At 46.3% G+C, this 26,965-nt stretch overlaps 1 protein-coding gene across 6 annotated transcripts in view; it reads right to left on the reverse strand.

Moving 5' to 3' along the window:
• REEP1 (receptor accessory protein 1) overlaps positions 1-26,965 on the reverse strand; it is a 113,883-nt gene that overhangs the window by 28,011 nt on the left and 58,907 nt on the right. For all 6 annotated transcript variants that reach the window (XR_013346028.1, XM_077815986.1, XM_077815989.1 and 3 more), the window contains 2 exons: positions 26,177-26,290; positions 12,422-12,590 (listed from right to left, as the gene is read on the reverse strand). Coding sequence is in view for 5 of the 6 variants with exons in the window: in XM_077815986.1 (XP_077672112.1) it covers positions 12,422-12,590; positions 26,177-26,290 (283 nt within the window). In the remaining variant the exon portion in view is untranslated. The remainder of the gene's footprint in view (positions 1-12,421; positions 12,591-26,176; positions 26,291-26,965) is intronic.

Consider the following 26,965-nt stretch of genomic DNA (forward strand, 5'->3'; position numbering starts at 1 on the left):
ATTGCCTCCAGAGAAAGGGAAGTGTCTAGAAAATGTAAAAGGGAACAGCATCCTGTCTGGCAAGAACTCACTTATCAATACTGGGATGTGAAATCCTCACTTCTGTATTGTTTTGTCATTATAGTTCCCACTTTGCTGTTGTTTGTCTGTATAATCTCTGTCTGGTTCTGTGATTGTTCCTGTCTGCTGTATAATTAATTTTGCTGGGTGTAAACTAATTAAGGTGGTGGGATATAATTGGTTACATAATCATGTTACAATATGTTAGGATTGGTTAGTTAAATTTCAGGAAAATGATTGGTTAAGGTATAGCTAAGCGGAACTCAAGTTTTACTATATAATCTGTAGTCAATGAGGAAGTGAGGGGGTGTGGGTGTGGGGGGGAGTGGGGGTGGTTGTGGGAGATGGGAACAGGGAATGGAGGTAAGGAAATTGCAATCATGTTTTGCTAAAGGGGGAAATGGGAACAGGGAATGGGGGTAAGGAAATTGGAATACTGTTTTGCTAAGGGCAGGAATGGGAACAGGGACACAGGTGTAAGGCTATGTGGTGTCAGAGCTGGGAAGGAGGACACTAAGGAAGGAAACTGGAATCATGCTTGCTCGAAGTTCACCCCAATAAACATCGAATTGTTTGCACCTTTGGACTTCGGGTATTGTTGCTCTCTGTTCATGCGAGAAGGATCAGGGAAGTAAGTGGGTGAAGGAATAAGCCCCCTAACATCTCAAAAATCCCTTTGCAGTCCATGGAGAGCTCCATCACAGCACCTCCCTATATCGCAATCAACATTTCACGTGGCATCAGGGGCCGCATCCCTACTGCACACCAGGGGACATTAAGTACAACCACAGCTTCAAATACACTGAGCCGTGAGAGCCACGATGTAGTATGTGTAACTATAATGGACATGAATGTTACTTCCCATTCTTTAAGCTCTGTTCCAAAAATTTGTTAAGGTTTTAATGCAGTGGTTCCCAAACTAGGGGTGCTGCTCGCTCCGGGAAACTCCCTGGTGGGCCGGGCTGGTTTGTTTAACTGCGGCGTCCGCAGCTTCAGCCAATCACAGCTCCCACTGGCCGCGGTTCGCCGTTCTCGGCCTCTGGAGGCTGCGGGAAGTGGCGCGGGCCAAGGGATGTGCTGACCGCCCTTCCCGCAGCCCCTATTGGCCTGGAGCGGCAAACCGCAGCCAGTGGGAGCCGCGATCGGCCAAACCTGCGGACGCGGCAGGTAGACAAACCGGCCCGGCCCACCGGGGGTTTTCCCTGAACAAGCGGCGCCCTAGTTTGGGAACCACTGTTTTAATGTGTTTGCTTTTAACTTGCACAGAACTTTTTTGAAGTGTTTTTTGTTATTCAATAAAACTCTGTCGTTTGGAAAATAAGTCATCCTTTATTAGTTTCCAACATATGCTGCAGAATGGCTGGTCACATTGAAAGCACCCACCCTCTTGTGATTGTACACTTTGACACAACTCAGAGGTGCAGAGACAGACACAGTGTGATAATCATAAATGTGCAGCAAGCATCACAAAATTAATAGGTGCATTGAAACGGTTATATCCATAGACGTGCACCAAGCACCACACAATGCCTAACAGGCCCTCAAACTGCAGAGCTAGGTAGAGTGCAGTGCACCACAACACATCAATGTGGCTCACTATTAAAATGCTCTTTAAAGCCTCCCTGAGCCATACAGCTCTGCATTGAGCTCTTCCGATATCCCTTGTGTCTGGCTGTTCACACTCAGCAGACTGCTGCTCCATCTCTGCTCTCCACCCTGGCAGCACCTTTTCCCCCTTTGCGTCAATCTACCAAAAGCGCATTCAGCTGTCATTCTGCACCAGCTGGGCCAATTGTTGAATCTTTCCTTGGTGCTGTCAAGGTGGCCTGCGTACGGGAATAAGGGGTTGGTTGGATCCCTATTGGCATTTCAACATCACCAATGGGATTCTGCCGGTCGGGAAGCAATATCCCTGGTTTTAGCGTTCTGAACAGTCCTGTGTTCTTAAGATGTGAGCATCATGCCCCTTTCCTGACCAGCCAACACTGCGGTCGGTGAAACGTCTCTGGTGATCCACCAGCACTTGAATAACCGCAGAAAAGTAGCCATTTCTGTTGACGTACTATGTGGCAAGGTGGTCTGGTGCCAAAACAGGAATATACATGCTGTCTATCGCGCCACTGCAGTTCGGGAACCCCACTGCTGCAAATCCATTCATTATACCCTGCTGCAAATCCATTCATTATACCCTGCACATTGCCTTGAGTCACAGCCCTGCATAGCAGGAGACGATTAATGGCCCTGCACATTTGCATGACAACAGCCCTCACAGTGCATTTTCCGACTCCAAAATGATTTCCCACTGGTAGCAATCCAGGGTTGCAAGTTTCCATAGTGCAATTGCCACTCGCTTCTCCACTGTCAGTGCAGCTCTCATTCTGGTGTCCCTGTGCTGGAGATCCAGGAACGTGGCCTTGCACATCCGTACATTCTGCAGCCACTGCTCGTCATCCCAAACCTGCATTCCAATGCGAGCCCACCAGTCAGTGCTCATTTCTCAGGCCCAGAAGTGGCACGCTGCCATTTCCAGCTGCTCCGTGACCACCACCACCAACCCTGAATTGGTTCTTGCCACATCCAACAGCAATCTGACCTCTAGGAAATCATCATGTTCCCCACGGCACTTCTTGTGGTTTTGCAAATACTGGAGGACCATGCGTCCTGTGCTCACAATGTTCATGATAACTGTGCAAAGCTGAGCAGGCTCCATGCTTCTGTCAGAGATGCCGTACAGCGACAGGTCCCACGCAGGTTCATGGTATTTTCAAAATAAGTGCAAAAATTATGGGATAAAGATGGCACGACAGGGTAGAAACTTGACCCTGCAGTCCCAGTTAACCCTGTCCAACTCATTTCTGTCCCACCATGCTTTGCCAAAACTTCCCAAAAAGTCAGCGAGCTGAATGGCGGCAAGTTGCACTCTGGGATGCCTAACCATGGTGCACCACATTGCGCATCGACAGAAACACTCCTACTGAGTACACGCAGCGCTGACGCAAGAAGCAAAGTTTGCATGCGCACAAGGACTAAAGTAACTGTGGCGGCTTTATGCCAGCGTAACTTGTGGCGGCAAAAGTTTGTAGTGTAGACATGCCCTGAGAGGTGGTATCTAGGTTGGCATTCTTCCATTGACCTAGCAGTGTCTAAACCAGAACTTAGGTCAGCTTAACAACGTCACAGGGGGGTGAAATTTTTCACAGCCCTGAGCGATGTAGCGAGGTCAATCTAAGTTTTAGGTATAGACCAGGTCTATGTTAGAGAAATCTGTACTGGTGTAAATGCATCTACGTAGTGACATCTGTGCAAACCCCTAGTGTAGACACACTGTACCAGTGCAAGACGAGGCTGGGACTGGTGTGATGTACCCTGGTAATTTACTCTTGCTTAGTCACAATCGCAGCAGAGCAAGCCCTGTTTTACATTGGCACAATGCATCTATGCTGGGGATTTGCACTGGTGGAGCGACAGTGGCAGAAAACTCCCCAATATCCGCAGGGCTGAAGTCAAAGCACTCCACAGCCTCTGTAATGCAGGTCAGTAAGTGAAAGAAGGAGCTCACGGAAATGCATGGTTAGCAACGAAACACACACAGCGCAGCCCCGAGTCTCGTTTTTCACAGTTGCAAACTCATTCATTGTTGCCCCAGCCTTATTCAGTTGTCCTCTTTGTTAAGAAAGCCAGGGAGCAAGAATAAAAACAGCAAGACATCGCAGGTGAATGCAGCCGTGCGCACAAGGGATGCGTGGAATCCAGCACTCACCTCTGAGGATTCGGCACACCGAACAACATGAGCACACTGAAAGAGGAGCCGAACATTAAGAATCAATCGTGCTGCATCAACAATAACACTTAGAAAGCACTTAACTTTTCTTCTCAAGCTCTGTACAATCATGACTCAGTCTTGTGAGGTAGATAAGTGTTACCATCTCCATGTAACAATGGGGGGACAGACACAGAGATGTTAAATGCTTTACTGAAGGCCACTGCAGATAGGGAGTGGTAGAGCAGGGGTTAGGTACAGAAGTTCCAAGCTCCCAGTCCTGTGCTCAGACCACTGGATAACACTGCCCTCTGACAAGCCTTTAATAGTCTCTGTAAGACTGAATAAGCCACCCTGCACACAACGTGTGGAGGTTATATGAGAATAACCACACAGCTCCATAATGTAGGGTTTGTATCCATACAGATCTATTTAATTCAATAGATTTACAGAGGAGTTATGTTGGAAGCATTGGTTTAGTCATTCACCAAGCTTCTGAGCATTACATCAGAATGGTCATTACTATCACTACAAATCAGACACGGACAGAGTGTCAAAATCTTTCTCTCGCAAGGACTCAACAGGCTGTACTTCAGTGGTGTTACACTTGGGATGGAAATGGTCCAGGGAGTTCTACAGAACCCTTCAGTCCCAAAGCACTGATAACTCACAAGTTGTGACCTTCACCTGCAGGCAAGTGGCACCTGTCTTTTAAAACATCTGAGAAATTGCTCCCAGTCTGGTCCTTACCATGTATGCCCCCAACTGATCCCTATACATGGAGAAGAGAAACATTGACACTAAGAGGAAATGGCTTTTGCAAAGTAAGGTTTGATCCATCGAGCCATCTGATCACTGAGGGCCTGATTCTTGTTTCAAACTGGCACACTCAAGTCAATGTCAGTGTAAAACCAGTGTAAAAGAGAGCTGCCGGAGACTCATAAGAACATAAGAATGGCCCTACTGGGTCAGACCAAAGGTCCATCTAGCCCAGTATCCTGTCTTCCGACAGTGGCCAGTGCCAGGTGCCCCAGAAGGAATGAACAGAACAGGTAATCATCAAGTGATCCATCTCCTGTCGCTCATTCAGCTTCTGGCAAACAGAGGCTAGGGACTCCATTCCTGCCCATCCTGGCTAATAGCCATTGATGGACCTATCCTCCATGAATTTATCTAGTTCTTTTTTGAACCCAGTTATGGTATTGGCCTTCACAACATCCTCTGGCAAGGAGTTCCACAGGTTGACTGTGCATTGTGTGAAGAAATACTTCCTTTTATTTGTTTTAAACCTGCTGCCTATTAATTTCGTTTTGTGACCCCTAGTTGTTGTGTTATGAGAAGTAGTAAACAACACGTCCTTATCTACTTTCTCTACACCAGTCATGATTTTATAGACCTCAATGACATCTCACCTTTTCCAAGCTGAAAAGTCCCAGTCTTATTAATCTCTCCTCATTCAGAAGCCATTCCATACCCCTAATGAATACTCCATGAGGTCTGCTAGGGACTTTGCTATCGATTTTACACAGAAGGCAGTCAGGTACTACAGTGAAGGGGGGCAAGATGAAACTCTATGGGATAGATAGATTAGATCAGAACCAAGCCCTAAACTCAATTCCTAAGGCTCTGCTTAACTCACCATGCTGCTGTCCAAAAAAGAAATAGCAGGAAGAGTGAAAGACAGCAGTTCTGATCTCACTTACAGATAATCCCTTCAAGGGGGTTTATTTTCCCAATATGTATCTTAGTTCATGTAATAGACATATTTTGCCTCCCATCCCCACCCCCATCATATGTTCACTCCCAGAGTCGTTGTGGTTAGTAGATACATCGAAGTTTGGGAACACCCAAATGACCAATTTGTCATGCACTTAGCATCTGCTCTGCAAATCCTTAGTTTGAGAAGTTATAAGAAAACCCCCGTCTGGCCCTGATTCTCCACTTTGTAGAGCCGTGGCAGCCTCAGGGAGCCGGCTGCATCTTCCCAGTTCAGGGCCACCTGGCCTCAGCACAAAGTTAGAGCGGAAAGAATCCTGCTCTAACTTACATTGCTGGTGCTAGGACTCTTCTGCCAAAGAGATCCGGTCGCGAGCTCTACCATGCTCCCAGCCCAACCCCGACGTGCCTCTTTTTACTGGGGCAAGGGGCTGACAAAGGATACACCCCGGAATAAACGTACTGACCTAAGCAGATACGTGTCGTGACTTCAATGGGACCTCCGCACTGGAACACAGTTACTCCCCAGCCTAGGGGCTAAACTGTCAGGTGACTGCGGGCAACGTCACATGTAGCTGCGCTGTGCCAGAAGGAGAGCAGGTAACGGGCTGTGGCTCTCGGCCCCACCACCCATTTTCAGGGAGCAGCTTACTTCCCCCCTGCATCCAGCCACTTACTCTGGCCAACGAGAGGGGAAGGGGGATGAAGTCAGTCCTTCGGTGGGGAGTACCAGGGGCAACACCCCTGCTTGGGTGAATTATCCCTCCCCACAGCCAGTCACCATCGGAGCAGGGCCAACTAGGTGAGCGAGGGAGGCTGGACTCTCTCTTATTGCCCCGAGTGGCTGGGAGAGTCTAGCCCTAAGGCTGTGTCTACACTACAAGAGCTACAGTGACACAGCTGCAGCTACACTGCTTCAGGGCTGTAGCGCAGACGCTTACCACAGCGAAGGAAGCGGGGTTTCCACCACTGCAGGAAATTTACCCCATTGAGAGGCAGTAGCAAGATCAATGGAAGAAATCTTCCGTCAGCCCAGTCCCGGAGCTGCAGGCCTCATGCCCGGGGCTCTGCTCCCGGCCCCGCACCCGAGGTCCTAGTTGCAGGACCCACACCCAGGGCTCTGCTTTTGCCCCCCAGCCTCAGCCCCCTTACCCGCTGTCCACATCGCCACCCCTCAAACCACGGCCCAGTCCTGGCCCGAGCTCTGGGGAGAAGGGGTGCAGACAGGGGCAAGGGGGGTGCAAGGTAAAATTTTGGGGGACCACTGGCTTTCAGCACCCCTGCTGTAAAACGTGTTCCAGTGCCCCAAGCGATGCAGCTACATCAACCTAAGGTTTAGGTGTAGACCAAACCTAAGTGTACATCTACACTGCAAAATAAGCCCACGGTTCAGACTCAGGCTCAAGCCAATCTCCCTTCCATCTACACACAAATCGCGGTAATCTGGGGCTCAGGCCCAGTCCAGGATCTATCGGGGTGGAGGGTCTGAACCTGAGTCAAGCTGTGCCTCAGGGTTTAAGTCCTCTTTTCTTTGCAGTGTAGATACAGCCCCGCTGGACTCATGCTCTGGGAGTCTACCAAAAGTATCCCATGGTGCCATGGACCGACTTTATTTGTCCTCTGGACTGTCAAGTTTTCCCACACTGCACCACGGACAAAGCGCTAGAGTGGCCATGTTTTGTGAGGGCACTAAGAAGTCTGGGATATGGGTGGTTGGACTTGAGCCTGCATAACACCACAGACACTGGAGCCCCAGGTTAGGACCCAGGTTTCAACAATTCCTAACCTGAGGTTACAAATGAGGTTACAAACCCAGGGTCAGCGAACTTGAGTTCTACTAACCCTGGGCTTAGATTGCAGTGTAGACACTCCCCTCTCCCGCAGGGTCCCAGAGTACAAGCTCCAGCCTGAGCCCAAATGCCTACGCTGCAATTTTACAGCCACATAGCCTGAGCCCTGTGAGCCTGGGTCAGCTGACACAGGCCAGCCGTGGGCTGTGTAGACACACCCTGGGCATCTATGGCATTGGGCCCTCAGTGCCTTAGTGATGCACGGAGCCATTTGCATTACTAATAAACTGCAGAAAATTATTTAGCAGCCACCTCATCACTGAAGCAACATAAAGCTGGTTTAAACCAATTGCCTGTTGATCCATGAGTAATGTAGGCAAAAGGCAGATGGTGCTAAGCCGAGGAAACAAGGTAAAGGTTTTAGAAAGACTAACCATGATGGGGTGTGTTCCCCACACTTGCTAGACAGGGATAACGTAGGCCAGGTGGGCCAATTAACCTATTAGGCCGCAAGCTGGGGGATATTTACAGGGAGAGGAGAGTCCTAATTAAGGGAAGCAGGAAGCTCACCTGTGGAGCAACAGAAGGGATGTCTATAAAACCAGGGAGCTGGTGGCAGAAAATGGGCAATAGGACCTCTCTCTGGGATATGGGAGGGAAAGGGGTTTGAACCGAAAAGGAAGGGTTTCTCGAGCAGACCCAGGATATAGGGGTTTAGCTAGGGTGGTGAACGTGGGCCTGGGATAGGCAAGGTGAGCACTCCAGTGTGGGAGGCAGGAAGGTTTGGGGTAGTACAGACCTCAGCTGCAGGAGATAGGGCCCCTGGACTGGAACCCAATGTGGGGGGAGGCCTGGGTTCCCCTACCAGCCACTGAATGAGTTAGTGGTACAACTGGGGCAGTGATCTTGAAGGCTGTCTGGGACCATTCATCCCAGTCACTGAGGGAATCACTTAGCCAGGGCAGTGGACTTCAGGATTGCCTAGGACCACAGGAGCTGACTTTCAGCTTTCCCTGGGGGTGCTCCACCGCTGCTCTGAGGCCCTGCCCCAAGACCCCACCCTTGCTCTGTTTCTTCCTGTCCCTCCCCTGAGGCTCTGCCTCTTCCTGCCCCCTCCCCCAAGTGCTCCATGCCCTTGCTCTGCCTCTTCCCACCCATGCTCCTCTGCATCCCCCCAGTGCCTCCTGCCTGCCACCGAACAGCTGATTGGTCCTGTTGGGCAGGAAGTGCTGGAGGGAGGGGAGAAGCTGATTGGTGGGGCCCATCGAACAGCTGATTGTTGGGTGGCTGGTGGGTGCTCACTATTTTTTTCTCTGGGTGCTCCAGCCTTGGAGCACCCATGGAGTTGGTGCCTATGCCTGGAACGCTGTGGAGGATGTTGATAGTACCTGGGAAAGGGAGCACTACAGAACCTGGGAAGGGCTGATGGCCTGGCAGAGCTAATGGCTGGATGCAGCCAGAAGGAGGCACTACAGTGGTGAGTAGAGCACCCCATGACACTAACACATGGCTTTCTCGAGAGAGAGAGAATTTTCCTCCCACGTGTAAAATAGGAATTTGGATGGGCCATGTGACGAGATGGAATGTTGTTACTAGCAACAGAGAAAAAGCAGTTCAGGAACAACACAAACTCTCCTCCAGAAACTCTCTCCAAAAACTGGAACTGATCCCAAAGGGAAACTTCTGGGTTGGGGGAGTTAATTGCATATTTCATTATTTTCAATCACTGAAGTAAAATGCATATAAGTACCTAGCTAAGATATTTACCATAGTGTCTGAGCACCTTGCAATCTTTAACATTTGTCTTCACAACACCTCTGGAAAATGCTACTATCCCCATTTGACAGATGCACTGAGGCACAGAGACACTAAGGCCCAGATCCTTAAAAGGTATTTAGGCACCTAACTCCTATTAAGAGCAAGGATCCTAAATCTGTTTGAGGAGCTGGGCCTATATGGCTTACCCAAGGTCACATAGGAAGTCTGTGGTGGAGGAAGAACTTGAATGAAGGTCTCTCAAGTTCTAGGCTTGTGCCCGAACAACTAGATTTCCTCTTTTGCAAATGCAGGACCCAGTACTACACGTCAGGCTGGAATAACTCTTCACAAAGCAGGAGTTCCACTTACAGAAGCCTAGCAATGCTGAGTCCCAGTTGTTACAATAATTTAGCATGGGCCAGGATTTCTGTAAATCCTCTTGAAGCTGTAGGAGATTTGTGGCTGTCCCCTATAATCTAGCTACTGTTGTCACTGTAACAGTCTGGCAGGTTCTCAGACCCTTTACAGGAATGCAAAGCCTTTCAGCTGAGTTGTCCTGTCCAGTACTGTGCAGAGAGGCAGAGATACTTTTGCTGATTCCTTCTGATGTCTGAGCAGCTGAGTCCTCTTAGCTCTAACGCAGCAGTATAAAAAGATGTACAATAAATGTTTCTGTGAGGTAGAGGGCACCACTGACACCATGGATATATTTGTGTGTTGTTGTTAATTTGTAAGGCAAACTCCAGGAACGAGGGCAGTTTGGACTGTATCTAGTGTGAGTGCACTCTGGTTACAGTAGGGTGGGAAGTCCAGCTGCTTACCCCTGTCCATGGCTCTCCAGACATGGTACTGCTTGACTGGCAAATCTCTCTCACTTGCACACATACACTGTTCACAAATTTTATTACAAAACATCAAATCACACACAATTCACCTGGATCCTTGATTTTGCGAGGGACTCTGAACTCAGCCCAGCTTTGCTGAACGGTTCATGAACAGTTCGGTTAACCACGGCCCAGCTTTGGAAGAGCCGAGGTCAATGTCTGGCGTCAGTGTGAAACCAGGCCAAAATCAGCAAGAACAAAACACAAGGGCTGGTCTGCTCACAAGATCAAACAAATATCTAAAGCAGGTTTATTGGTTATTTTGGTGGAAGTCTGCATGTGAACACTTATTTTGGATTAAGAATGTCCTATTTTGTTATGAACCCTCTTATTTCAGATTGAGAGTGTCCTGTTAATAAAACAAAATATGACACACAAATTGAAGCCAAGTGTGTTCACACACAAACTTGCACTGGAATAATACAAGTGTGAATTAAAAGCAATTTTATTATTTTGGTGTAGGTTTGTGTATAGACAAACATTTACAAATGGGGGGATGAAAAAACATCACCAGAGATCCTTGCAATTTATAACCTTAAGAATTTGTAAGGTTCTCAAATATGATGATAGTGGTAACCACGGAACAGACATTACCGGTAGATCCCAGGACTCAAAGCGAACCTTGAGAGGTGCAAATTCACATAAATCTGAAACCCAGCAAACCTTTACACAGACCCCCACCAGGAATTGAAACTGCTAGATTTCAAACAACTCTACTTTTCACTTCACTGACCAGCCTCCAAATGCCGACAAACCTGCTGCTTTCCAGAAGAACCTAACCTCTCCCCAGAATCAAGCAGGGCAGTTACAGGAGTTTTGGTCTGAGGGTGATACAGAAGAGTTCTGGAAAACATTGTCTGGGCCAATCGACTAACTAACAAGCTTTCAGATTAATTTATCTGAAATTTATCTGCTCAAGCCACACATTTTGGATCTGGGCCCACAAAGCTTTTCACACCTGAACTTGCAAAAATCTTTATAATGAAATCTCTCCCTCTTCTGACCTCCACACTTTTCTGACAAAGCAAAATTTGTGCTGCTTTTCTGCTTTTGTCCTCCCAGAAGCTGAATCCAATCAAATACATTTCAGAGGCAATTGCTCCTATTCCTCTCCCTTCCCCCACACTTACGGGACATCCCTCATAAATAGCTTTCAAATCTCGGCATCTATCCTTACACATACATTGATAGGGGTTTTATTCATGAGTTGTCTGTCTATAGTGCAGTATCTTAAAATATGACTGTCATAATATCTACTGTACATTTCAGTGGTGATTCAAGAGGACAGGCAGGGTAGGCACTGGTGCACCTAATTCTCACACAATACATACCATGGCATGGGTATAATTTTCAAAATTAGGTGACGTAGAAGCGTAAGGCTCCTAATTTTCTTTTGAAAATGGGACTAAGTCTCACTGAAAGTCATTGGGACTTAAGCTCTTGAGTTACATCTGAAAATGGGACTTGTGCATAAGTCACTTACGGACTTTTGAAGATTTTACCCTACACTCTTTACTCCTTACAATAAATGGACTCTGAGTGTCAATTTCACCCATCCACATTCAGCAGTCACTGGACTCTACTGGTACATGAGAGCTGTCAGCTCAGCCTGTTTGTCCTGATTGACACAATCTTGCGGAAGGATTGTTTTGTCTATGTGCAATTGTAAGCCACTGTTAATGTGTATCATACATCCTGCTCTGTGCTGCCCTGCAGAGGATGAGAATCTGCTGCAGCCCCAGGGCCTGACTCCTTAGAACAGTGGTTCTCAACCAGGGGTACACATACCCCTCGGGGTAGGTAGAGGTCTATCAGGGGTACATCAACTCACCTAGATATTTGCCTAGTTTTACAACAGGCTACATAAAAAGCACTAGCGAAGTTAATACAAACTAAAATTTCATATAGACAATGACTTGTTTATTCTGCTCTATATACTGAAATATAAGTACAATATTTATATTCCAATTGATTCATTTTTACCATATAATTATAAAATAAGAAAGTAAGAAATTTTTCAATAATAGTGTGCTGTGACACTTTTGTATTTTTAGCTCTGATTTTGTAAGCAAGTAATTTTTAAGTGAACTGTAACTTGTGATAAGCAAGACACATCAGACTCCTGAAGTGGGTACGGGAGTCTGGAAAGGTTGAGAGCCAATGCATTAGTTCAAGCTGTAGAAACTCTTCTTCTCTGGAAGTTTAAGGTTCAATCCTTGGTGTCTGCCAGAATGGTGGCCATCACACAGCAATCTTGCTCCCTCCTTTAATTACCCTGACCCTAAGCTTCAATGGTGTGCTGCTATCCTGTGAATGTAAGCATTGCAACGTCTATGTATCTCCATGTCCTTGTACCAGTGCTTTCTGCATTCCGCTGTTGCTCCACTTTGAGGATCAGTGAGTGGAGAAAAAACATCAGAAAATACAAGACTGAGGAAAATGCTGAGACTTACCTGAGCTGCCCGTGCTTTCTGACGCACTTCTGGATGTTTTGGGCTTGCTCTGTTTGCTGCTTGTTCGTACAGTGACTGGAGGAGGTACAGGGCTGCTGCTGTCTCCTCGAATGGTTGAGAGATCCTGCATGCTAAAGCTCCTGAGTCTCTCAGACAGAGCCCCTTGTCCCTGGTCAAACAAACAATACACACAAGTCATAGTCCATGACACAACATTTTAAGCTCCCCTCCTTCTAAGACCTTGTCTACACTACAGGTTACTTTGAGAAACCTAAGTTATACGTTGCTCAGGGTTGTGGATTATTCACACTCCTGGTCAGTTATACTGACCTAAGTGCTGGTGTAGACAGCCCTATGTCAGCAGGAGAGCTTCTCCCACCAACATAGCTACCACCTCTGACGGAGGGAAGGAGTTATTAAGTTGATGGGAGATCTCTCTCCCCTCAGGCTTGCTGCAGCCTTTAAAAGGGGACACATGGGCCAGGTCTACACTATGTCAGAAAGGGGTCCAAAAAAAAAAAAAGGACACACCTGATTGATGTAGCTATGCCAACAAAACCTGCCATGCAGACACAGCTATACCCGCAAGACAGTCCTTTTGTCTGTAGAGCTAAGTCATTCAAGGAGGTGGTTTAACTATACTGGCAAAAAGGCTCCTTATGTCAGTATAAGATGATGATATAGCTATAACAGCAAAGCCTTTCTAGTGTAGACTAGCCTATATACTGTGCTCTTCCTGGGAGACTTTACTTTTGTTCTTTCTTGTTTATCTTCTTCTAAAACAAAAGGGCATTTTAGATAGATGGTGTATGCTGTGTTTCTTGAGTGGTGACAATACCATGGACACAGATGTTTCCCTCTGCTGGTTTTTCATCTTGACAACCATGCCCCTTGAACAGAGGTAATTTAAAAATCCAATCTTCCCCACTTCACTCTCCTATCTTCCCCGTGACTGGATGCCTAAATCCTTTCTTCCGCTTTCCTTCCTGTCTCTGGGCCACTCTCAGAAGCTACCTTTATTATTGCAACCAAGTGATAGCTTCATTTGGTCTAGAACTAAGGAGATGAGTGGCTTTATTTTTAATACACGCTACGCCACAGTAGTGCCATCTAATCAATGGTCCCATGGAGAGCTTCCGAACAAAGAAATGAGGTATGAATATAATCTGTGTGTCCATTATATTTGTCTATAACTGTTATAACTGCAGTGTGGTTATAATGTGGCACTGCGATGAAATCTGTGCTGAATGTGCTTGAGACAAGGTGGGTGAGGTAACATCTTTTATTGGACCCACTTCTGTCAGTAAAAGAGACAAGCTTTCGAACTACACGGAGCTCTTCTTCCGGCACCTAAAACTTGTCGCTTTCACAAACAGAAGTTGGTCCAATAAAAGATCTCTCACCCACCTTGTGTGTCTCATATTCTGGGACCAACCCGGCTACAACAACACAGCAAAGAACCACTGAATGTGCTTGACTTTCTTGCTGATAAAGTAAAGCATGCTTGTTTCTTTATTTTCCTTCTCTTTAGGGTAAGGAATAAAGAACAAGCATTACTATTCATAGACTCTCTAGCAAGGTTTATTACTGAGCCATATGGAAGGATGCTCATCACAAACACAATGGCAAAATGTTAAAATTCCTGCTATTTCTTGAAAAAGTTATATCCAAAACATTGGGGGGGGGGATCCTATGAATTGTCATAGCTCAATTGAAGTCGATGGAGCTATCACAGTTTACACAAGTTGAGGATTTGGCCCATGGATTTCCAGCTCATTTCCCCCACCTTTTCACTGTCACTCTTTATAGGAAAATCTTGCCTTCTCAGCAGTCTATGGGTAAAATTTCACCATTTCATCACCGATCTTTGCTGTTTGCCTGCCAACATTTCTGTCTGAGCCCAATTAGCAAAATGGCATGATTTTGACTACAGCAGAATTTGAACATTTTCAAAGTGAAACAACACATTTTCTTCCACAAACTGAGAAATGTCATTACTGGTCAAATATGTGAATTTTCATGAATACGCATGAACATCTGGTTTCACATGCACACTTTTGCAAGGCCAATATGTAGTTTTGTGCAGTTCTAGTTAAATTTGCAGTAAAAGTCTGTTATGCAGTAATAAGGTTTGTTATCCAGTAATAAGACTTGACATATAGTAGCAAATATTTATTAAACAGCAAAATAAAATAATAATAATAAATAAAAAAATTTGTAGTAACTGGCTTTACTGTACAGCAAGATATCGTTACATACATCAGAAAAGACATTTGGACTCATGACTGGCTCAAAACAGTCCCATGATGAGTCAAGAAATTTATGTTCTTTCCTGCCTTAGGCCTTGATCCTAAAACCCCTATGAATGTGCTTAACTTTACACAACTGAGTAGTCCCAGGGATTTCAATGCATCATATGCATATGTGATTGCGAGATCCAGAATCTAAATCCCTGCATATAATAAATTCTCTTTAGTTTTGAAAACTAAAAAAATAGTACAAAAGACCACAGAGATATTTAGCTTTAAAAGTTACTGATTAGATACATCACATGCTAAGTTTCTCTAAACTTTCCAACTATTAATATCTGCAGAACTGAACATTAACATTCACAACCCTAAGAGGCAAATATTGACCAAGATAAATTCATCTTGAAGGATAAGAAATCTTGATGTTACCCAAAACAAGAAGTCATGATATGTATTGTTACATACATTCTGAATGTCTTCATCTGAAATATCTGGAAATATCTTTATTATGGCAATTCATTTTTAAATCTGTAACTTTTAAAAAAATAACCTTTTAATGGGAGATGAATTTAGAGGCCTGAAGAAAAAATGCTGCATTTGAAGCCAATGAGACTTTTCATAGGAGAAACATTAATTCATGTGCACAAGTAAACTTAAAATGGCCTCAATGTTTGAAACAATTTTTGTTAAAAAATAAAATCAGAAATGGGCCAATAACTTCTTTAGCCAGGTCCGATTCATTGCAATTTAATTACAAATAAATAAATAGTATTTAGATTTTATCACTCCTTTGGTCTAACCATCTCCAAAGCATTTTGTAAACATTTATCCTTCACAACACACCTATAAGCTAGAAAGATGATAATGTCATTTTATACATGGGGAAACTGAGGCACAGAGGTCAAGTGATTCACTCAAGGTAAAACAAGAAATCTGTTGCACAACAAGCCCATCCCTCTTCTTCCCCAGGGAGCCTTGAGACAGCTAATGAAAATCAAGGCTTATAAGAAAAGTGCTTAGAGATTCCCAAAATGACCTTTGCTTCAGATGAGGATAAAGATCATACAGCAAGGGTGCGGCTGAGACAGGACTTGATCCCTAGAAGTCAGTGGAAATTTGGCCTTTGATTTCAGTGGGAGCAGGATTTTGCACCAAGGCTCCACACAGAAACCCCAAAGATGTTCACCTAGTGAAAGCAAAAATTTTAAGCCATCCAGTGATGATCACATGTGGCCAATCTGTAGTTACTGTACCTCAGCATCAGTGGTTTCTTGACAGGCGACTGAACACCAATCCACCCCCACCACATATGCAGCATTATGCTGAATAAAATTAATACTCCTTTCTCCATAACTTTGGTTCAGTAGTCCCATGTATAGTACCAGACCCATCTGCACCCACACTGTGGGTTCAGTACTACAGACATTTACTATGGGGAATAGTGCTTGCTACTGAATTGTAGTCCCACTGGCTTTGATAGGACTACACCCTGAAGCAAATTATTATTTAACCTTCTTTCTATTTCAGTAGCACCTACGATCCCCAGTCATAGACCAAGACCCCATTGTGCTAGGCGCTGTACAAACACTGCACAAAAAGACAAACCCTGCCCCAAAGAGCTCTCAATCTCAGTGTAAAACAAGAGACAGCAGATGGATTGAGACAGACTGAGGGAGTACAAGAGAACAATGAGACAGTATTGGTCATCATGACAGGCTGTGGTCTCAGCACACCAGCATCCTAACCATTGTCAATTTTTTTGTGGGCTTGTATAGTACAGTAAGTCATAAGGCAGTTTGTGAACATTTGCAGAAGGGGGTTTGATATCGAAACACTAGAGTCAAATTCTGCCCTCATATACACCAGTGCAGCCTCATAAATTTCAATGGAATTGCACCAACTGGTGTAAGTGAGGGCAGAATTTGCCCCCTCAGCTGTATGGGGGATTTTGCAATGAAAAGCAAACACAACAACTCAGCCAAAATAGCGGCAACAACAAAAGTTACGTGAAAAACAAACTATCAACCCCCCTGACTAACTGTTGGATTTGATCTAGTTACCAGCAAAGGACTTTTAAGATATTTTGCTGATGAGACTGGAGAGGATTTTAGAGCGGAGTACACAAAAGCCACACACTGTAAGCTGAGTAGACATTGGGTGTCCCCATGACAATCCCATCTGAGTGGGAAATGTTTGCTAGTCCTGGCATGGACTGGTTTGGTTTTGATGATTACATTCTTCAACACACTAGTCTTGTTGGGAATCATTTGCTAGCCTGGGAGTTAGGGGGCGGAGTGGGGGCGGGAAGAGGTGGAGCGAGGGCAGGGCCTCAGGGTGGGGCAGGGATGGAGGACCCACTGGCAAAAAATAATAGTCAGAGCCTGTGCATTCGGGGCAAACATAATCCAGGCCAGCCCAAGGTTTTGAGGGGGGCTGTGATGTGCTCGGGAGGCATGCACATCTCTGTGGCTGACGATGGGAGAAGGTTAGTGTGAAAGCTGTGGCAATATCCTTGAAAAACCTTATTGAATTAAGATTATGTGTCTTTGGAGCCTGTTGTATTAAATGCGAAGGTTACATATTACCGTGGGCCTGGACCATACTTGGTCTTTTGGGACCGTACATGCGTCATGGATTTCCTGGGAAATCCACCCCAGTTACGCAAAACCCAGCCTTTGGGAAACTGAGGCACAGAGGCTACACCCTGAAGAGGAGACCATTGTCTACTGATCACCTGTTCACTAGGCCAAGATCAAAGGCTCGAACTGTATAAAAGAGAGACTGAACTATTCATTGTTGTTCTGGTTCTAAGCCCAGGCTGGTATGAACTTGGGAACCTCTTTGTGGAGTTTGAAGGACTAATTTCCTGCCAGAGCTTTTGTTGGAGTCAGGGAGTGATCTCTGGTAAGCTTATTATCATAGAATCATAGGACTGGAAGGAACCTAGAGAGGTCATCTGGTCCAGTCCCCTACACTCAAGGCAGGACTAAGTATTACCTAGACCGGGGTCCCCAAAGTGGTGCCCGCAGGCGCCATGGCACCTGCCGGGGCATTTTTCTGTGCCTGCAGGAAACCCCTCTACCAAAATGCCGCCGAGAAGCGTTGCCATTTCTCGGCAGCATTTCAGCGACGGCGCTTCTTGCCGTTGCCGCTTCTCGGTGGCAGTGTTTCGGCGGCAAGGTGCCTGGCGCCCGCCGCAGTCTTCTGGGAATAGCAATATGCTATTCCCACAAGAAAGGTTGGGGATCACTGATCTAGACCATCCCTGACAGGTGACTGTCTGACCTGCTCTTAAAAGTCTCCAATGATGGAGATTCCACTACCTCCCTAGGCAATTTATTCCAGTGCTTAACCACGCTGGGACCTTATTAGCATGTGTATAGGTTCTCGCATTATGGTTGTTACCAAGTCCTTGATCTAGAACTTTATAAGCAGCTATATTTATTCTTTCATCTTAAGAATAAATCTAGCTGCTTATAAAGAACTGTGTGGTAACTTGTAACTGCTAGCAGTCATGTTGTTCATAACCTCTGAAGAGAAAGCAAAGGGCAAGTGCTGGCCTGTTTTGGCAGTCTGGCTTACTGGGGATATCACACTGTAGGCAGGGAACTGAGCAGCCTGGAAAAAATCCTGGTGAGGAGGGAGATGCGGATCTCTGCCCAAGAAAGGTGATGGTTGAGGAGCCAGGAGCCTCGAGGGGGTGCCCTTGAAGGACCATAGAGAGGACACACAGGTGCAGTTGCCCGAAATGGTGACAGAGGATGGGCAGGGAAGTCCATCTGTAACCTCGGATGAGTTATTTAACTTCTCCTGCCTCAGTTTCCCCATCTGAGAGATGGGGAAAATAACACCTAACTCACAGGTGTTGTATGAGTTAGTGTTAAGAACATAAGAACAGCCACACTGGGTCAAACCAATGGTCCATCTAGCCCAGTATTCTGTCTTCTGACACTGGCCAATGCCAGGTGCTTTGGAGGGAATGAACAGAACAGGGCAATTTTGAGTGATCCATCCCATCCTCCAGTCCCAGCTTCTGATAGTTGAAAGACACCCAGCGCCTGGTGTTATGTCCCAGACCATCCTGGATAATAGCCACTGATAAGAACAGTCATACTGTTTGTAAAGTGCTTGCATAAAAAGCACCAAGTATCACCACTTCACTCTTTATACTCCTCGGCACTCCTCACCCTATGAGCATCAAATCTCCTGGCATGTTTGTAATTCACATGAGGAATTTCCATTGGTGTCAACAGGAGCTAAGTGCTCTTGCATTTACTGCCAGTTTAGAAACAGTGCTAGGTGAGGTTCATGTACCACTAACTGGCATGCTGGCAGCTTTCTTAGTTCTGGCGATTGGGAGGCAGCGTGAGAAATTGGGCTATATCTACTAAAGACACTGTAAAGAGGTGATGGTTGCACACAGAAGCTATCATAGTCGGATGCAAGCACAAGCTTTGGGAATAGAACCCAGGACCCTATGCTCCGAAATAGAGGCCTCTTCCCCATGAGCTAAAAAGGGCTTTGGTAATATTAAGACCTATCGCCTCCATAGATTAGCCATCATAGAGCAATATGAACACACATACACACACACACCCCAATGCTCTGTTCAATCTTGATTCCACGTCTTTCCTGTAACCACGACAGAGTGTGAAAAAAATACTAAAAGAGTAATAAAGAAACAATGGGAAATTTGCTTACTGTACTGTGATGGTGTGACTGTTCATTACATCCAGCTGGTTTGTTTGTGCAGTTCATTTCCTCTCCTGGGGACTTTACATCAATGCCTGCAGACAGTTCCTCCTAATCTACTCTCTCCACGTTTGCAGCACAGCTCTGCCCTCCTGTGCTTTGGCTATAGGTCATCTTTACCTTTGACTGGGGCTGGATTTACATCAAAGAAACACCCAACAGAAGTTGGGGGGCGGGGAATTAAGCAGCCGCCCTGCCCAGGCTGTGTGCAGCGAAGAGTTTGAGTATGTGCTTGGTTTGTAGTTAGTGAAAAAGGCCTCTGGAAACCCAAAGCAGTGGTGAGCTCTGCTGCCATGGCGTGCCGCTGAGATCATTTGAGAAACGCTGTAATAGCCAGCCCATGACTATATGCTTCAAGAAAGCTGTGTGTCCTTCTCTTGACTAGCCCAATACAACCAGGCCAAGGCTTTTCAAGAGACCATTGATTTTGAGTGCCCAACTTGAGACACTTAAAGGAGGCCTGATTTCAGAGGACAGGTGCTCAGCCCCTCCTGGAAACCAGGCCCCTTTAAGGTCCCTCACGCTGGGCATCCAAAATCACTTACCACTTTTGCAAATCCTGACCACAAAGACTAGGGACAGGATAGGGCCCTCATCTTGATGGATGTGCTAAGTGCTGTGAATAGAGTTTTCATCAGATACCTTAGATAGGCATACAAAGGGGTGAATCTACCACAAACAGAGGGCTTTAATTATCAAAGAGGGCTCTATGCATGTGATCAAAGGAAGGAAATCCACCCTGCCCGATGCAGTGTTCTCCCTCCCCACATCACTCAGCTACACATGCAATTTGAAGGGGAGCGCTCTGCAGCTCTCCACTGGCAAATTGTGCCAAGGCAGCATTCTCCTATGTGGGATCTAGAAACCTGCTGGTAACCTGAGAGAGTGGGACGGAGTTTGCCCAGAGAGGAAGAACTGGCCCAAACAGACATGCTAGAGCAAGGATATTTTCTGAGGGCCTGATCCAAAGCCCAGTGGAGTCACTAGGAGTCATTCCACTGAAACCAGTGGGCTTTGGATCAGGCCCTAAAGGCTTTTGAGATCCAGGGTGATGTGTGTGTGCTGCAATTCTAACTCCTTAATTTGTGTGACTGGCACTTCTAGCAGACAGCCAGAATTACCACCAACTCTGGCAGTGTTTCAGGTCATATTTTCACACGCATGACAGACTCTCGGACAATCTCTCAGACCTATTAGGCACAAACAGGCTTTTCATCACTGCCAGTCATGCATGCCTTCTCTCTCCATCTCATTTTTTTCCATCCAAAACACTGTGGCTGTTGCAAGGAGGTTTCAGCTTTTCATTCCCCATTTGCTATCATCATCATCGTCAATTTTGCAGTAGACCTAAAGAGCCTGTCGTGCCAGGTGCCGTGCAAACATTTGGAAGGTAGTCCCAGCCTGGAAGAGCTCACAATCTAAAAGGCAAAACCAGAAGAAGGGCCAGGAAAGAGAGACAACATATGAGCAAGTGTCTGAGTTGGTGATTGGTATACGTCTTGTTAGCAGGCTGGAGCCCCGTGCCCCTCAGAGGGCAAAGGGCTGAACTAATGGAAGTTAAGGGGGCTGCACATCAGGATTTACCTCGTTACCGGATCCTACCACTTAGTTCTTACCCTCGTGAAGTCACCGTGTGCTGAGGGAAGAACTGTGGTGCAACACGAGGGGGATGCAAAGTGGTGGGACAGGGACTTTGTGCTGAGTACCCAGCACCAGATGTCTGACTTTGTCTCCACTCAGAGAGCCTCAGAAATGTACCACTCATCTTGAGAGAGAGAACGAGAGAGAGAGAGAGCACATGCAAGCGGGGGAGATTGGTACAAGGGGTTTGGGGTTCTGAGAACCCCGCACCTGTCTAATAATGACCTATATTTTTGCCTGGCAGCACAATTATTGTTTTTTTTTTTTAAATTGTGTCCAGCTAATCAAACATCTAGGCCATTTATCAGTCAGGCCAGTGGAGAATCTGACTGAGCTAAGGAGGAGGTACGTATATTCTAGCCTGTGCTTGTAGCATCTTGGTCTGTGAGGGACACGGTTTGTCCACCAGAGAAAAGGAAAAGAAGGGGGCATGTCTCAAAGTTCAAGAGTACTTAGATCTGGGTCCATTTCTCACTTTAACTGGGCCTGCACCCGATAAGCTTAGGGCTAGAGCCTCGTACCTAGGTCAACAGATGCTACACTGATTTATACCAGCTGAGGAGGGGCCCCAGATACCTTAGCATCTATTTCTGTCCTGTTATTCCAGCTGAAGTAGGACACGGGATGGACTTTTCCTTTCTCTACTTTGTAAGGCCATATTTTCCACAGGTTTCAGAATAACAGCCGTGTTAGTCTGTATTCGCAAAAAGAAAAGGAGTACTTGTGGCACCTTAGAGACTAACAAATTTATTTGAGCATAAGCTTTCGTGAGCTACAGCTCACTTCATCGGATGCATACTGTGGAAAGTTTAGACCGTACCCCCTACCCCCTATTTCAGTCGTCGGCTCCAGGACTCACACTGGCTTGTCTCCCCTAGCCTTTGGAAGGTGATAGCTAATATGTATATGGAGACAAGGCAGTTTGCCTTTAACACATGTTAAACTGCTCCAGTTGAAGCCCAAAGCCGAAGTTAGGCCCCCAAATCCATATTTCAGCACCAAAATAAGTGGCCTAGCTTTCAGAAAGGCTTAGCCCCTGTGGAAAATGAAAAGGAGTACTTGTGGCACCTTAGAGACTAACCAATTTATTTCAGCATAAGCTTTCGTGAGCTACAGCTCACTTCATCGGATGCATACTGTGGAAAGTTTAGAAGATCTTATTATATACACACAAAGCATGAAAAAATACCTCCTCCCACCCCACTCTCCTGCTGGTAATAGCTTATCTAAAGTGATCACTCTCCTTACAATGTGTATGATAATCAAGTTGGGCCATTTCCAGCACAAATCCAGGTTTTCTCCCTCCCCCCCCCCCCACACACACAAACTCACTCTCCTGCTGGTAATAGCTTATCTAAAGTGACCACTCTCCTTACAATGTGTATGATAATCAAGGTGGGCCATTTCCAACACAAATCCATGGTGTCCCCTGAATAGATATGTGGGCACAGTTGGCAACGGGCTTTGTTGCAAGGATAGGTTCCTGGGTTAGTGGTTCTGTTGTGTGGTATGTGGTTGCTGGTGAGTATTTGCTTCAGGTTGAGGGGCTGTCTGTAGGCAAGGACTGGCCTGTCTCCCAAGATTTGTGAGAGTGTTGGGTCATCCTTCAGGATAGGTCCTTAATAATGCATTGGAGGGGTTTTAGTTGGGGGCTGAAGGTGACGGCTAGTGGCGTTCTGTTATTTTCTTTGTTAGGCCTGTCCTGTAGTAGGTGACTTCTGGGAACTCTTCTGGCTCTATCAATCTGTTTCTTCACTTCCAAAGGTGGGTATTGTAGTTGTAAGAATGCTTGATAGAGATCTTGTAGGTGTCTGTCTCTGTCTGAGGGGTTGGAGCAAATGCAGTGGTATCGCAGAGCTTGGCTGTAGACGATGGATCATGTGGTGTGGTCAGGGTGAAAGCTGGAGGCACGTAGGTAGGAATAGTGGTCAGTAGGTTTCCGGTATAGGGTGGTGTTTATGTGACCATCGTTTATTAGCACTGTAGTGTCCAGGAAGTGGATCTCTTGTGTGGACTGGACCAGGCTGAGGTTAATGGTGGGATGGAAATTGTTGAAATCATGGTGGAATTCCTCAAGGGCTTCTTTTCCATGGGTCCAGATGATGAAGATGTCATCAATATAGCGCAAGTAGAGTAGGGGCGTTAGGGGACGAGAGCTGAGGAAGCGTTGTTCTAAATCAGCCATAAAAATGTTGGCATACTGTGGTGCCATGCGGGTACCCATAGCAGTTGTGTTGGAAATGGCCCACCTTGATTATCATACACATTGTAAGGAGAGTGATCACTTTAGATAAGCTATTCCAGCAGGAGAGTGGGGTGGGAGGAGGTATTTTTTCATGCTTTGTGTGTATATAATAAGATCTTCTAAACTTTCCACAGTATGCATCCGATGAAGTGAGCTGTAGCTCACAAAAGCTTATGCTGAAATAAATTGGTTAGTCTCTAAGGTGCCACAAGTACTCCTTTTCATTTTCCACAGGGGCTAAGCCTTTCTGAAAGCTAGGCCACTTATTTTGGTGCTGAAATATGGATTTGGGGGCCTAACTTCGGCTTTGGGCTTCAACTGGAGCAGTTTAACATGTGTTAAAGGCAAACTGCCTTGTCTCCATATACATATTAGCTATCACCTTCCAAAGGCTAGGGGAGACAAGCCAGTGTGAGTCCTGGAGCCGACGACTGAAATAGGGGGCAGGGCACTTTCTAAACTTGGGTGCGAGGGTGCGGAGAAACATTTCCCCTTAATGACAGCTGTATTTTGGTTTTATTCACTGTCTGTCATCCTGACATGCTCTCCAGATCATAATTAAGTCATTAAAATTCAGCACCTAGGAATGCAGAGAAGTATTATACCTACTTTTCAGGTGAATAAATTGAGGCACAGAGAGGTGAGTGGCTTGTCAAAGGCCAAACACTGAACTGACGGCAGAACCCAGGAATCCCAACTCCATCCCCTACTCTAACCATTAGATTAAACTCCCTTCCAGAGTCAGGAATAGAACAGAGTGACTGTTTTGTTACTAATGCCTCAAATCGATCCAAAACTAATCCCCTGAGCTAGCCATTAAACCACTCTCCCACTTCTGAAAACAAGCAGCGAGGTAAAACTTCTTACCTGTTATGGGTACTAGCCTAATTTAAAGTGTTGTTCCTAGGAGTAGGCCTTCCAAGATGTCGCAGACAGGGAGGATGGTTCAGTGGTTAGGGCCCAAGCCTGAAACTTGGGTTCAAGTCCATGCTCTACCATCGACTTCTTCTGTGACCCTGGGCAACTCATTTAGCCTCTCTGTGCCTCCATTTCCCCATCTGAAATTGAGACAATAGCACTTCTCTACCTCACAGATGTGTTGTGAGGATTGAAGATTGTGAGGTGCTCAGATACTGCAGGGACAGGGGCAGGATAAGAACCAAAGGTAAGGTGTGACAATGGTAAAGAATCACAGAAAGAGATACTTTCTTCTAACACTGAACAAGGATCTCCATTAGATCAAGGAAAACTATCATCCCTAGAACTACTCTGTCCCCCTCTTTCACTGCAGACCTTCTTCTCTATGGCCGTCTCCAGCCTCCCTTCCACCCAGCCTCCTGCTACCTCTGGAGCTGTGTACATATCCTCTCAAGGTGGAGAACAAGCATTTAGAGAGACAGATTCTTTTTCAAGAGAAATCCCTGAGGAGCAGAAAGGAGGCAAGTAGGACAGTGACACTCATTGATCCTCAAGAGAAAGGGCCCAAGGCTCAATTATTCTGTTCCTGTGCTCAGGGCAGGGAGGGAGAGGTGGGGCACAAAGGCTTTAGGCCATATTCTGGGGTTGGACAGGGCCCTGCCAAGCCTCAAGTGTAAATCAGCGCAGCCTCAGGGCTGCTCTAACTTGTACTCTGCTTCCAACGTGCTCCTGCAGGCCCTGGAAAGCAGAGACAGACGTAGTGCAATGCATCAGGGACATCAGTGCATCTACACCACGTGCTGGGAGCAAAGGCAGTACAGAGACAGTGATACTCTCAGTAGACTGCTGCTGCCCACTTTAAGGCCCTTTTATGCTGCTAGAGTGGCATAAAAGGCCTTGGCGCAGCCAAGGTGTCAGCCAAATGTCTCACTGTTGTGTGGAGGTGTTGTAGGGACCTTCACACATACAGCATCACGTCAGCTCAACATCTAGAAACAGACGACTGTGAGCAGGGAACAAAATAAGCATTCTTGGCTTTTGCACATTTAAAACAGATCTCAATATTGCTGTAGCACTAGGCATGGGTGTAACAGTACAGATGCAATACAGAACAATGTGGGTGTCTGCTTTGCATATCTAGAGCACTTTCCATCTAAGGATCAGATGAGACCATTTCTCCATCACATCCAGCATCCTGTCTCAAAAAGTGACCAATATCTGCTGCTTCAAAGGAAAGTGATCTTTCCTTCACGCAACATAATAATGAACCTAGTCAATCATATGATGCTGTACAAGGTATGAAAGAAGAGATCCTTCCTGACCTCAGCAGCTGGTCATTTAATGTTCAGAAGCCTCAGATTTCATTGGTCTGATATTAGCATCCAAATTAGAGGTGAGAATGTTAACCAGCCTTTTTAACAATCCAATGAAACAACAGGCCTGGTGTGGGGGCTCCCTCCTCAGTCCTACTCTGTGCTTTCTCCTGTGAAAGGGGGCAGGGAATAACTGGACAGCTGAGCTTAATTTTTCCTCAAAGGAGCCATTAAGCAATTTCCCAGCCTGGAGTAGTAACTGTTCCTGGGTATCATTAATCAATATCGCTCATGGAAATCTAATTGTACATCATCATAAGGCTAGAGTGTGCTGCTCCGCATCCTGCTCAGCAGAAGCCCTCACGCAGACCTGAAGGCAAAGCTTGGCCCCTTGCGTTTACCCCCTTCATTCACTCCCACAGCATCATGGTCTTGCATAATGTGTTCATCCCAACACGCACCCGTGAGGCTGGTGAACAGGACGCTGGGAGGCAGGATTGTAACAACTGGAAGAATTCTGGACTCCCCCCACGCCTTCCTCCTCTCCGCCCTGCTGTGTTGTTACCATAGATGATGGACCCAGACCCAACTGAAAGGCTAACGGCACCGCCATGACCTGCGCTCTCCTGGCTGTTACCTTGGAAGCTGCCATCACGGCTGCTGTTGCTGCGACATTCAGTCCCCGCTTCCCAAAGTGCACCAGGGCATCGTAGCTCCGATCCTTCGCTTGGACGAGGCAGTCATCAATTTCCTGTCATGCAAGACCAAAAAAAAAAAGCACAAGAGGGAAGAGTTCAGACCTCCTGCCGTCTCTCTCAAGGGTCAGGCCATCATTCATAGACGTGGCCATCTCCCTCCCTCCTTCCCAGCAGCTGGAGTACAGCCAGTACTTGAAAAGGAAAAGAGGACGGCAGGAGAGCAGTAGCTTCCACTGAAACCTCTGGGAGTTGCTTTTATTCTGTGAGTGGAGAATTGGGCCTACAAGTCTGAGTGGTGTGACAGGGTCGGGCCAGATGGCTACAGGAGAGTGATTTTTTTTTTCTTAAAATAAAAAATCCAGAAGGTGAGCGGGCTTCTGCCCACCCACTACTAAAGGAGAGTGATAGAAGGCAGATATATTAGCCCCAGGTTAAGCAGGTCCCTTTCCCCTGGATCAGGTAACAGGGGCAGTTCCAGAACAATCAGGAACTTGTTGGAACCAATTAAGGCAGACAGGCTAATTAGGATACCTGGAGCCAATTAAGAAGCTGCTAGAATCAATTAAGGCAGGCTAATCAGGGCACCTGGTTTAAAAAGGAGCTCACTTCAGTCAGTGAGGGGCACACAAGGAGCTGAGAGGGAGAGGGTGTGCTGCTGGAGGACTGAGGAGTACAAATGCTATCTGGCATCAGGAGGAAGGTTCTGTGGTAAGGATACAGAAGGTATT

Source organism: Eretmochelys imbricata, chromosome 4 (genome assembly GCF_965152235.1).
Source record: "Eretmochelys imbricata isolate rEreImb1 chromosome 4, rEreImb1.hap1, whole genome shotgun sequence".
Classification (NCBI taxonomy): Eukaryota; Metazoa; Chordata; order Testudines; family Cheloniidae; genus Eretmochelys; species Eretmochelys imbricata.